The sequence below is a fragment of the Typopeltis vanoorti genome, chromosome 1 (assembly GCF_054136105.1).
Source record: "Typopeltis vanoorti isolate ZY-2024b chromosome 1, IOZ_Tvanoo_1.0, whole genome shotgun sequence".
Taxonomy (NCBI): Eukaryota; Metazoa; Arthropoda; class Arachnida; order Uropygi; family Thelyphonidae; genus Typopeltis; species Typopeltis vanoorti.
The window spans coordinates 114,882,328-114,895,715 of NC_143549.1; the positions used below are offsets into that span (position 1 = coordinate 114,882,328).

The 13,388-nt window shown below is 35.9% G+C and overlaps 1 protein-coding gene across 2 annotated transcripts in view; it reads left to right on the plus strand.

Moving 5' to 3' along the window:
* The window catches only part of LOC150110330 (macrophage mannose receptor 1-like), a 123,913-nt gene that overhangs the window by 48,468 nt on the left and 62,057 nt on the right, over positions 1–13,388 (plus strand). For both annotated transcript variants that reach the window (XM_090392943.1, XM_090392939.1), the window contains one exon: positions 10,454–10,611. In XM_090392943.1, coding sequence (XP_090249069.1) covers positions 10,454–10,611 — 158 coding nt within the window. The remainder of the gene's footprint in view (positions 1–10,453; positions 10,612–13,388) is intronic.

Here is a 13,388-nt window from a genome sequence, read left to right on the forward strand (position 1 = left end):
ATATCTGGGAAGGCTTTTATAATAGCAACTTGCATCTGTTGATATTGCTTTTTCAATTTTGCAGTTTTTCAATGGAAAGCATTTTAGTGTTTTCCACTTTAGCGTCTCGGTCAGGAGGTCCCTTTATATTCTTATCCCTGCCCAGTTCCATGTAGGGAAAAGGAAGGCCTGGCCAGTTGTGAGACTTATTATGCTTCTGTTCGAAAACAGTGGTTCTGTTAGTACAGAAGTCTCTGTTGATCCTGTAAGTGTGTGATGAATTTCTGTATTTTTCACCCTGTAGAGCATCTTTGTAAAAATGAGGTAGTTTAGGATGTGGTGGTACAGAACTAGCCATTCGGAAGATTGTGGAAAACGTAACTCTTCTGGTGGATGATTTCATGATGTAATCGAAAGTGGTTATATAAGCATGATTGGACTGAAGTGTCTTTAGGAGAAGGATTATTCTGAAGGTTGTGATCTTGTTTTCAAGGGAAATCAGGCCTTGACCTCCCTTATTGAGTGGCTTGCAGAGTTCAGAGTATATTTCCCAGTTAGTATTGTTCCTTAGCAAACGTTTCATGGCCATTTTAATATGATGGAGAAAGTCTTCAGGGGGAGTTAATACTTTGAGGGTATGCCATAGCACACTCGCAGTCATCTGGTTGATTATTAGGATTCTTTCTCTAAGTGAAGACATTGAACAAATGCTGTTCCATTTTCCTAGCACTTGTTTAAATCCCTAAATCCGTTGTGTAGCTTGTGTCCAGTTCAGTGCATTATATATTTTGGTGTTGCCAAGGTGTACACCTGAATATATTTGTCCTTCATTTGACCAGGTACATTCAATCGGAGAATCAGTTCTGGCCTTCCATCTGCCTGACCACAAACCATTGGTGTTTGCGGAGTTTAATTTGGCCCCTGAGGCTTGTGCATATAGTTTATGTGCCTCATTAGTTACTGTCATTTCTTTGTCATTACGGATTATTACTGTGACGTCATCAGCATATGCTGATGACGTTATTTTTTGATGTGGCTCTATTATGCTGGTTCGTTTGGAGATGATGGTGTCGTGCACTCTTTTTAAGATGGGTTCTATGGCCACTGTGTATAATTGTCCAGACGAAGGACATCCTAGCTTGATCCCTAGATATGGGTATAGATAGATACATTGGTTTTTTTATTTGAAATTAACAGTCTAATATACAGCATTATCAGGCATAGGGGATACATGCTCATTCATTTTAGAGATAAATTAGATAAGAATAGCAGTTGCTATAACATGTCATTACACTTTTTCATACAAATAACAGTTATTACTATAATATGATTGTACAACTTTCACAAAGATAACCCTTGCTATAAGATAATACTATACATTTACATGAAAGTAACTGATGATCATTATTCACAGTCTTCACTGAATGCTGGAGGTTGAATTTCTTCCGTCTTCGAAGGGCATCTTTTTAGAGATTTACTAGACTCACTGGTACATGCGCTCTTTTCGTTCTTAAAATTGTGGAGGAAGCGAAATCTCTAGTGGCAGAACTGAAAATATATTCGCTGAGCTTTTGTGAGCCTTTTTCTGTTGTAGGGTATTATTAAGGAACAAGCGAGCGCGTAAGGTTGTTATCGTGTGGTCAATGAAGATTGAGTTTTGTGCTTATTATAAGGAGAAGTACTTAACTTGGAATAGGAAGTCAGCTGTTTGGTTCCATATGAATTGATAGATGGTCAACTGTATTTGTTTGATAACTTGCACTGGTGGCATGAGAATCTTGAGTGTATGCCAAAGGACACTAGTAGTTATTTGGTCAACAATCATTGCTCTCCCTCCACTGGAGGCAGAGATTAGTATTACTGCCCACTTTCCTAGTACTTGCTTGAAACGTTTAATCAGCGTTTCCCAGTTCTTGTCCGCGTAAGAGGGCATGTCTCCTAGATAGGTTCCAAGGTATTTGTTTCCGCTCTACGGACCAGTGTCTATACATTGGATAATCGATTCGGTTTTTCCTTTTGCCACACAACAGTCCCGTGGTTTGTTTGTGTATTTACCTCGGCTCCTGAGCAGCCTTGTTATTGCTGACATGCTGTTTGTGTGTTATAGAAATCACCTTCTTTCCTTCCAACTATAAATGTAATATCATCAGCATGTGCTGTTAGGGTTATGGCTTTGGTAAGAAAGTTTAGGACGGAATGCTCTAGGCAGAATGCTTACTCTACGCAAAATTGCTTGATGGCAATCGTGTAAAGTGGACCAGATATTGGACAGTTTTGCTTAATAATACGTCTACATCTCGACGGTACCGATGTGGTACCATAGAGATGTAGACGTATTATTTTCATTTATTTTCATGCAAAAGTATATATTAGCATATTACGTCTTAATGGATTGAAGGATGAATGAACTAAAGATGAAAGCTTTCAAACAGTTGAATAGGTAGGAATGTTCAATGCGGTCTAAAGCTTTTTCTTGGTCAAGTGTTACAAGACCCATTGTTACGCTGTTTTTGTTAGCTATGATTATCAGGTCACTTATGAGATGTAGGATTTCTTGAATAGATCGTCTATGGATAGAATTGCTCTGGTGCATATCTATTATTTCATTCAGCGCAGGTTTAAGTTTGTTAGCAATGGATTTTGATATTATTTTACATTCGATGTTTATGATGTAGATGTGTCGCCAGTTCCATCTAATTTTGTAGAGTCTCCTTTCTTTGGGTTAAATTTACTAAAAGATGTTGTCATATTGGGTGGGAAGCCATTGTGTTGGCTTCGACATAAATTCTGTGGAGTATAGTTCCATGGAGTTCCCAGGACTAGTGGTATTCAGTGGTGAGCCCGTCAATGACAGGAGATGTATCTCTAAAGCAGATAATTTCTTTGTGGGCCTTCGGTGTGGGGAAGAGCTGAGTTTTTCAGTTTCTACTTTATCATCTGAGGACTCAAGAAGCTCTATCTACTCATCCATCTCTACAAGCTGTTGGGAAGGATACAGAATGTTGGCTGGCAAAGATGCTCTGTTGAAGCTGTAATGATTCATCTTTGGCTCACTTTTTCCTTCTTTTGTTTCTTGATCCTAATTAATTTAATTTTTTGTGACTTAACTATTTGTATGTTTCCTATTTCCCTTCTCTTTAGAATGACTTTTATTTGATGTAAGCATAGGTTCTTTTGAAAGCATAGTTTCGTTAGCAGTAGATTTTCTACCATCAGTGTCTCGCTGAGAGCTTTGTACTTGAGATTTTTGTTGTTTATTGGGATAAATAAAATATCTGTTTTATTTATTTTTTTATTTTTATTATTTGGTTGGATGTTTCATATTTCCAGTTTTCTCATCCTTTAGGGTTGGTAGTATTGTTAGCTGGTTTGTCATATCTGATATAAATGACCTCAGCTATAAATGAGCATAATTTTCTTACGTAGCCTATCTTGGCAGTAGAAGCACTGAGCAGAAACACTAAAGTAAAAGGAGTACGTACTCAGTTTATTTTTGTATTTATTATTTTTTGCTTCGGAGCTGATTGTGTTGTCGCCAACATTAAAGGCTGTCTTCTAAAACTTTTGATGTGGAGAATTCAGGCCTTGTGGTAGAGACACGCAGCATTCGGATTTTACCTGCTTCTCGCCTTATTTGACAGTAATCGGCGAAGCACTTGGTGGCTTATTTCTGGTGAAACATTGGACACTATTATTTTCGTGGGAGCTAGCGTGATTAGTGAGACATTCACGTAGCATCCTCTGATGTATATTCCTTTTTCAATTAATATCTTAAGCCACAGATGCATTATTAAAATACATTTGCACAGTTCCAACGACCCTTGAAATGTGGGATATATATTTTTCTCGGACATGCTGTGCCACTACGTCTAGGTATTTGTCCAGTAGGGTATTCTCGATTACGAAAATTACTATTCTGTTGTCTTGGAAAGCGCAATTGGTTATTTTTGCTTTTGGAAGCGCAGCAGTCGTCCCAGTAGTAGAAATTCGCACGGAGGTATCTAACTACAATATTGGCATAAGAGAGAGAGAGAGAGAGAGAGAGTAGTGTCCTTTGTCCGTTGCTCTCAGCAGAGATGAGATTGATGTTTTTCTTTGTCTATAGCTGTAAGAGTCAGGCTGGCGTCTTTTCCGTGGTTTTTCGCATTCCGGAGACATGTGACCAACTGCTGCTGAATTAGGGTAGCGGACGGCTGCGAGTGGTCAATATCGATGGTGAGTGAACTTTTCCTAGCTATTACCTCGGGCGAATTCGGGGAAAGCGTACGCTATGACCATTTCCCGGAACGTGAAGGCATACCGTTGTAGCGATAGCAGAAAAGAAAGAAAAATTTTGAAACATTTAAAAATAGCTTTTTTTCTAATTGCGCGAATTTTTTTTTTAAAAAAAAAAAAACTATTTTAAATCGCGATAGATCGAGTGTTTACGCTTATGACGGTATATAACTTGAAGTTAATTGAAATACAAAAACCACAGTGACCAACTTAAGCAGGAGAGACTTTGAACACGTCCGCTCCCACCAGGCTGAACAATAACAATAAATTATATATATAATTTAGAATTTATTTAGAATTTATAATTTCGAAATTATTTTATTTTTCAACATAATCTCCCTCGAGACTAATACATTTATTCCAGCGATGCTCCGGCGACATCATACCGTCTCTGTAGTGGTTCTCAGTAAGATCTACAAAATACCTTTCTACAGCTGCAATCGCGTCTTGATTCAAAGAGGAACACTGAGCAGCAAGGAAGAGTTTCAGTTTTGGGAAGAGATAGAAGTCAGAGGGAGCCAAATCTGTGGAATAGGGCAGATGTTCCAACAATTCATAGTGCAGATTCCTTAATTTTCCCACTGCCAAAATACTTGTGTGCGCAGCTGCATTGAGCTGATGAAAGATGATTTTTTTCCTTCTGAAAAACCGTTTTTTTTTCTTCTCACGAATTGTTTCGTCTGGTATGGTTAAAATATCGGAAACATATTCCACGGTTATTGTTTTACCCTTTGGGAGATAATTAATAAACAAAATGCCTTTTGCATCCCAAAACACCGATGTCATACCCTTTCTTGCTGAAGGAACCGACTTTGTCTTCTTTGGCGCTGAACTTCTTTGGCTTCTGTCCACTGTCTAGACTGCTGTTTGGATGCGTTCAATGGTCAATCGAAATCTCATCCATAGTAATAAATCGACGCACAACATCAGTTTTATTCTTGTTAAAACACTCCAAGCACTGTTCAGAGATTTTCGTGAAGGTGCGTTTTTGATCTGCTTTGAGCAAGCGTGGCACCCATCCTGCGAAAAGATTTCGCATATGCAATTCTTAATGCAAAATACAGGGTGTTTCAAAATAAATGCCCCGATTTGAAAATTGTATATCTCTGCAACCACGAACCACAAATGAATGCGACTTGTACCATGTGAACGGCCTTGACCCAGAGTTTATTATGAAGACCGCTAAATGCCGCCACTATTTCATCTTGTCCGTGCAGCAGATGAAGGGCACATTGAGCATTTGTAATTGTAGGGAGTGAAACTTTCGACATTATTTCATACTTGGTAATTTATTTTTTAACTGTACTGCATTTTTATTATTAAACATAATTATTTGAAATCAGGTCATTCTCTTTGAAACACCCTGTATATATCCCTACACCTTCTTTTTGAAATGCCTATAGTTTCACACATTTTGACTCACCGATCATCCAATACCATGTCGTGCAGTTGATCAGTGATTTCTGGTGTTTTTACACGTTTTGCAGTCCTTCATGTGGATCATCCTCAAAGCTGGTACGGCCACGTTTAAACTCAGCAGCCCATTTCTTAATTGTCGAAAACGAAGCAGAGGAGTGTCTAAACGTTTATGAACTTTGAATGAATTTCCTTTGCAGTTAAACCTTCTTTTATGAATATTGTAATGATATTAATCTATTAGGTTGTAGTGTCAACAAAACCCGTACGTGTCGTGGTATATTTTGTCACAGTGCTTTGTATATTATTATTATTATTATTATTATACCTTTTATTATATTTCATTCTTATATTAGGTATTATTATACCTAATATACCTTCAAAATAGAGAGCATATCACACGTATCGGGTCAAACCGAAGCAGAGAGCTACCACTAACCTGTGGAGTACCACAGGTTAGTGGTACTCTCCCCAACTGTATTCAACATTTACACGCACGATATTAATCAGCTACCACTCACAGGTAAGATATTCCAATACTCAGACGATACAGCAATGATATCCATCCATAATAACGCAATCATAGCCCAAACAAATATGCAACATGATATAAATCTGATCATAGACTGGCTCACGAAAACCTCCATACACCTAAACTCAGAGAAAAGACAAAATTAATGATATTCAGAAATCCACTGACTCGACCAGTTGATAAGAAATATATAACCATCCAACATCCACTTTCCAACATAAAAAACACATAGACCAGCAAAACCACTACAATCACTCAGGTTGAAACAATACGATACCTTGGAATTTACTTCGATGCAGATATGAACTGGAATAGCCACATAAACCATCTACACAACCATCTCCGAACAATAACTGGCAAACTCTACAGGTTAAAAGAAATAGTTCCCATACGCCTAAAAACACTAATATACAAAGCACTATGCCAAAATATACTAAGATACGCTATAACAACATATGCTTTCTGTGCACCCTACAAATTAAATAGATTAATGTCGCTACATACAAAATGACAAAACTGACCTTTTTGGGAACAAAGAGAAAATCACGATCTTATATACATTGCAATGTCAGAACACAAAATACTGACAACAAAACATTTATGTCACTATGCAGCTTTGCTAAAACATTATTTCGATGCTAACTATAAGACAGTTAGAAATACATACCGTATAACACGACCTCAGACTACTAATTATATCACATATAAATACAACAATCACTACGGAAAGGCAACGCGAAACTTCTACATCCCAGACATGATAAACAAATTACCTTTTGAATACAGAAACCTTACAAACTACAATAGCCTGAAAAGAGCTCTCAGGACATACTACGAACAAGAAACACGCACCAAAAATACCATACAAACTTAATGAAACACAATATATTCGCTGAGGCTTCCAGTTCAGCGACGCATCAATGCATTCCAAGTTATCGCGCGCGCGCGCATGTGTGTGTGTGTGTGTGTGTGTGTGTGTGTGTGTGTGTGTGTGTGTGTGTGTGTGTGTGTGTGTGTGTGTGTGTGTGTGTGTGTGTGTGTGTGTGTGAGTGCGCGCGCGCGCGCGTATTTCTCAATCATAGATTTCGTAGCTTCCCAAAACAGCAAAAAAAAAACCAATACATAATAACCAACTGGTGTCATCCTCAGATAAGTTTACATATAAGCTTCGAGGATGAAAGCAAAGAAATCAGTTGTCATTCAAGATGCATCATATGTAACCAAATGAGGATGGACGTATCACATGAAAACCAATGTATGCAATATATTTATTATATGTAATCAAATGTATGTAATGTATATAATAACTTTAAGAAATGTATGCAATGTAATAAAAAAAATTCTTAAAAAAAATTATTATTATTATTATTTATTGTGCGTGTGGGAACCAACGCTTGGCTTTTCTAATAAGGTTTCATGTATGTGTGTATCGATAAAGACTACCATAACAATTTGTTTTTGTCTAAGATGCCATTAATTATGTGAAATTTTGCGGATATCGTTCTCTTATTTTTCTGAATAAGGGAACTTATCGGGTCATCCACAAAACATTACTGTATTTTGAGGATGATTCGAACGTTTTCTGCACATGTATATATTTGCTAAGCATGATCTGCTACACAATTTGATTGATAATTGCTAGTATTGCTATGGTTCTGTAATTATTAATTAAATTTCTTTTTCGATTGTTGTATATTGGTTTGATTAGTATATTCTTTAGCATACTGGTATTTGTACGTTTTAAAGATTTTATTTATACAGTTTAATAAAATCTTGCCCAAGCTAGCCGCGTGTCACTTGATATCTTCAGGGCTAATGCCGTCGATTCCTCGGCCTTTCCTTGGTTTGTTTTATTTTGATGTATTATAGAGAGAAATTCTGCTTCTTTTATGGTTGTGGTCAGAGTAGAGGATCGCGTATTGTGATTGGAGGGACATTTCTCCGTAGTTCTTGTCGAAAAGATTTAATGTCGTTGTAATAAAAACGAGCCTCCGTAGCTCAGTCAGTATAGACGAAGCCATTTGGTCCGAAAGACCTGAGTTCGATTCCCGTCAGTGAAGTGAGGGACCTTTATCTGGTATTTTTGTGTGAGAGGACAGATCAGCGTTGGCATTCCATTTTTGCAACACTTACAACAACATTGAATGGGATAAGAGTTCCTTGCCATAAATAGAAGAAGACCACAGCTCCTGCAACATAAAAGAAGCTACAGTGGTATTCCACTCGCAAGGTACCCTAAACAGAAACCAAGGATGTTTCTGTGCGACATTTGGAAGTTACTGATCAGTTCTCTAGAAACATCAGAGTTTAATTACTCTGCTATCGGACGCAGCTGCTGAGCAGTGACCGACCATGTGATACCATCCATGCGTTTGTATTGTACTTGCTTTTCTATTGTAACGGTTCCTATTATTCGGTATTTTCTTTAGTAATGCATTGATTGTTGTTTATTTATATTTGTATGTTCGTCAAAAACGAGATGAAGCCACCAGTTTACTTGGCGAAACTGGAAACTAGAAGTATCAAATGTTTACGACCAATAAACCAGTATTAGTTATTTTTATTACATTATTTTTGTGGTCGAAAATAACATACGTATAACTTAATGTCTTTCGTGAAGCTGTGATTAAAGTGGTGGTGGTATTGGGAGTGCAATCTACAATTTGGTTGTTTCATGTCTTTTTTACGGAGGTTAATTTGACTATATGGTAGTTTCTTTTTACATTTCTTATCTGAGTTGTAACGGAATTCCTTGTTGTATTATAATTCGTTTCTGAATGCTGCGTTATTTAGGTTTAATTGTTTTCCTTTTCCTAGATATACACAGAATGTCATTTCTATGTATATCTTGGAACATTTATGCCAAGAAAGTTGAGAGACTTTACTTCACCGAAATCTGAACAGAACTGAAATGAATTGTAGTTATGATTCGAATGGGAAATATTTCTCCTTCATGCGTTCCACCATGTTCGATAGTAATTCCTTTTTCAAGCGTTCAGGAATTAATAATTAATTTATCTCTTGTAGAAGTAATGCAGTTTGGATCTTAGTATATTTTAGACTGTGCTAAGATATATAATAACACGCGACTCTCACGTTTCCACCATTAAGTCTCCCGGGTATCTCCTCTTATTTTAATTTACATTTACGTACGATATCCCGTTCGATGTAATTATTGATTTAGAGATAAACGTGATAAGCGTAGTAGACTATTTTTAAGAAAACAAGAAGCATTCAAATTGAAAAAAAAAAAAAAGAAGTAGAAACTAGGTAAAAATATTCTCTTTCGACATTCACGTTTAGCATATTATTGGATAATATGGAGCGACAGTAATCCATTGTGGATGTAAAGTAAATATCAGTCGTTGAAAGAAAACACAGACAGAAATGATCAAAAAAAAAAAAAGATGAAGCCGAAATATGATTACTCTTTCTACTGGATGCTATAAAGGGAAGTGCATAACGTGTGCTATGCAAGAATGGAAAAATAAATAAATAAAATAAATACATAACGAAATAAATAATAAAAATAACAATAGTAATAATAGATTTAAAGACGTACGTTGCGTTTTTTTCTGAGGCTTTTCTAATTAATGACCAATTTTGGTTGTTTCATGTCATTTTTACGGAGGTTAATTTGACTCGATGGTAGTTTCTTTTTACATTTCCATAATTTCCATAATCTTAAACATTATATGAGACTAATAGGGAACTTTTTTTTCCGCTTTAGGCTGAGGAGCTTGTTAGGGCAGAGTAACTTGGCTTCTAGAACCTAATTCTTACTTATGTTAGGCCTGTTGATCCGATTTGCATTGACTGCTATGTTTGTAAATAGCGTGTGTTCTTCTGGACGGTTTTCTCCTTTGACGGATGAAAAACCGAAGTTTCCTGGAGAAAAAGCTTCCGTATGACTGCAGCTAATTCCTCTTTACTTAAAACCCCTGATAAAGTTCCTCGAGTGCTAGACGGGTTTGGAACCGAGGTCTTTCCAAACAAAGGACATTGTTGATATCGATTGAGCTAAGAGGGCTTTCTTAATGTGTAAGGCATTTTAATGCGATAGAGAAAAATAAAGTGTGAAATCAGCACTATTAATTATTACTTACAAATATTTGCGACATTCTTCGGAAAGTGTAGGAATGTTATTTTACTTCATTTAATTAAAAGAATTAAACCTCTTTCTATATAAGAAACTTATTTTATTCTGGTTTCCATATTTTACATTTGTTCTTTTAACCAAACATTCTCTAGATGTTCTCACTACTCTGATTATCAATGACATGGAAGTGGCGTTGATTGGCCTCCGGTATGACCAAAAGACTTCATCATTCCTCTGGATGGACGGATCCTCTGTTGACTACGTAAACTGGGCACCTAGGCAGCCTTCTAGTATTAACAGCTACATCAAGGTACGAAAGGAAATAGACAATTACTATATTCATGAGACAAAATGCATAATCCATACCATTTAGTATAGACAGTAGATATTTTAACAACCCATAGCGAATGATAATTTTAATTTAAGATATCAAATATTTAAACAAAAACAGGAGAAATGAAGACCATTAAAAACAACATACACACATGCACTCAAGAGATTTTCCTTAATTGATTTACAAACTGGAATATCAGAGTGGATTATAAAAGCAAAAGAGGCCACGTTCATTTGTCAAAGCGCCGGTGCTTCTAAGGCATCAGCAGCTTCTTATATATGTACAATCGGTGAGGATGACATTTGCGTTCATTGCTTGAAAAAGACAAAGTGAAACTGAAAGTTTAAAATATGCTATACACTCCGAAGCAAACACATGAACGAAAGACTATATATATATATATATATTTTTTTTTTTTTTTTAATAAAAAAAATATATATCAAGAAATGCTTGATCAGTAAGAGAAAGAAATCTTCGTACCTCATTTGGCTTCGACATTGCCGTATAGTGTTGAAAAGACTGGGTTCAAATCCCGTTTAGTACGCGAAGAACATTTATTCAGAGCTTTTCCAGTTAAAGGTGAGTTAAAGGTTTCAATACGGTGGCGGAAGGATGTTTAATCATAGGAACTAGTGTCCATCAGCCAGCCAAAGTGGCCAAGAGAACACAGGCAATTTGCAGAAAAAAGTATATTACAACTCATAGTATTATAATTAGTTTCATAAGATGGTGCAGTGCCTGCATTGCGGGCTTCACGGTAGTTGTACCATCATACGGTAACTAACTTAGACGAACCATGCAGATTGATTAAAGGAAGTTAAACATTATTTAATGAAAACAGAGTGCTCAAAGCTGAGTTCATAGAATAACAGCCGTTCTCTGCTTTTGCTTAGAAACCATTTTGCGTTCACCGTAATTGTTGCCGATGGCGGTCATGAGATTGGTTTATGGGATGACTACTGCCAAACAGTTTGTATTTCAGCGGTGTTGCAAGGAAATTCAACTTGGTGGAGAATCTGTCGTGATCTTGAGTGTTTTTTTTGCCGAATAATAATTCTGTATCCATATTAGCCACACCCATCAGACCATTTGCAGGCAATGAAAGTAACTGTGATCAACGATGGAGATGCGGAGAATGAGAGCGGTATTATATATTGCAACCAGAAATTTAAGATTTAGAGTTCTTTCCCTGATAATATTCTGATGTGAATCACACACACACACACACACACACACACACACACACACACACACACACACACACACACACACACACACACACACACACACACACACACACACACACACACACACACACACACACACACACACACACACACACACACACACACACACACAAAGTGAAAAATTAAAATGCTAATAAAAGAGTGAACTGATTACAAAAGTGAATGATGTACTGAAATGTCTGAAAAATCCTAATACATGAAAAGTCGTGCAATTAATTAATAAATTCATTGTAAACCTGTCACTTTCATTTCCAGAAAATGAAAGGTAACAATTTAAGCAAAGGAGATAAGCGTATTTAATTTTTCCTATATCACTCTTCGAATTATATATATATATATATTTAATTTTTCCTATACTCTTCGAATTATATATATATATATATATATATATATATATATATATATATATTTAATTTTTCCTATATCACTCTTCGAATTATATATATATATATATATATATATATATTTGTATGTATTCTTAATCTTCTACTCGGTTGAAATTATACATTTGAAGAATAAATTTTGAACGACTTTAAACCGAGATAAAATATTAAATTTTAATGATAATGATGCAACTAGTTTCAGCCTTTTACAGCCTTCTTCAGGTATCAACTAAATAGAACACAGTAATAAAAAATTAAAGTTACAAAAAAAAACTGAGAATTACAGGCAAAAAATGCAATACATAATTGACACAAAAATGTTGTATTTTTCAAGTCGTTCTATCTAACGTTTTATTGTTTGTTGCATGCGCCTTTGCAGGTTCTCGTGAGCGCCTGTATTGAACAACTGTAGTATGGCTATGAGGAATGTTATAAATCAAATTGCTGTTCAAATGTTCAGGATTAAGGAGGATTTCTCTGGACTCCACGATTTTCTTTTCAAACTCATCACTACAGCGAAAAATGTTTTCGGATTTATCCCAGCAAACTGAGTGACTCTGTAGATTTTCATGAGGATTATTAGAGAAAAGAACATGACTGGATAGCGCAGATGCATGTGATCTTTTATAGGAGATGTCTCTCTTATGCTCCTCAATAGGCAGTTCAACAGATTTGTTAGTCTGTCCAAAATAAGCAATATTAAGGTCGCACCATAACTTGTAAACACCTTGATATTTCAGGTTATGAAGAATAGGCTTCGGATGGCTTATAAGAGAACGGAGTTTAGGGAGTGCAGTGAAAAACGTCCTGATGTTGTATTTTTTAAGGAGTTTAACCAATTTATTGGAGACTAAACTAATGTAGGGTATTGAGATGCTACCTTTAAAATGAGTAGTTTCCGTAGTACGCTGCCTAGGAGGATCCAGAAGAAATTTATTAATTGTTTTTTCAGACTATCCATTTTGTTTAAAGATAAGTTCAATATATATATATATATATATATTTAATTTTTCCTATCTTCGAATTACAGTATATATATATATATATATATATATATATTGCAATTATATATATATGGTAGTGTATGTATATATATATATATATATATATATATTGCAATTTA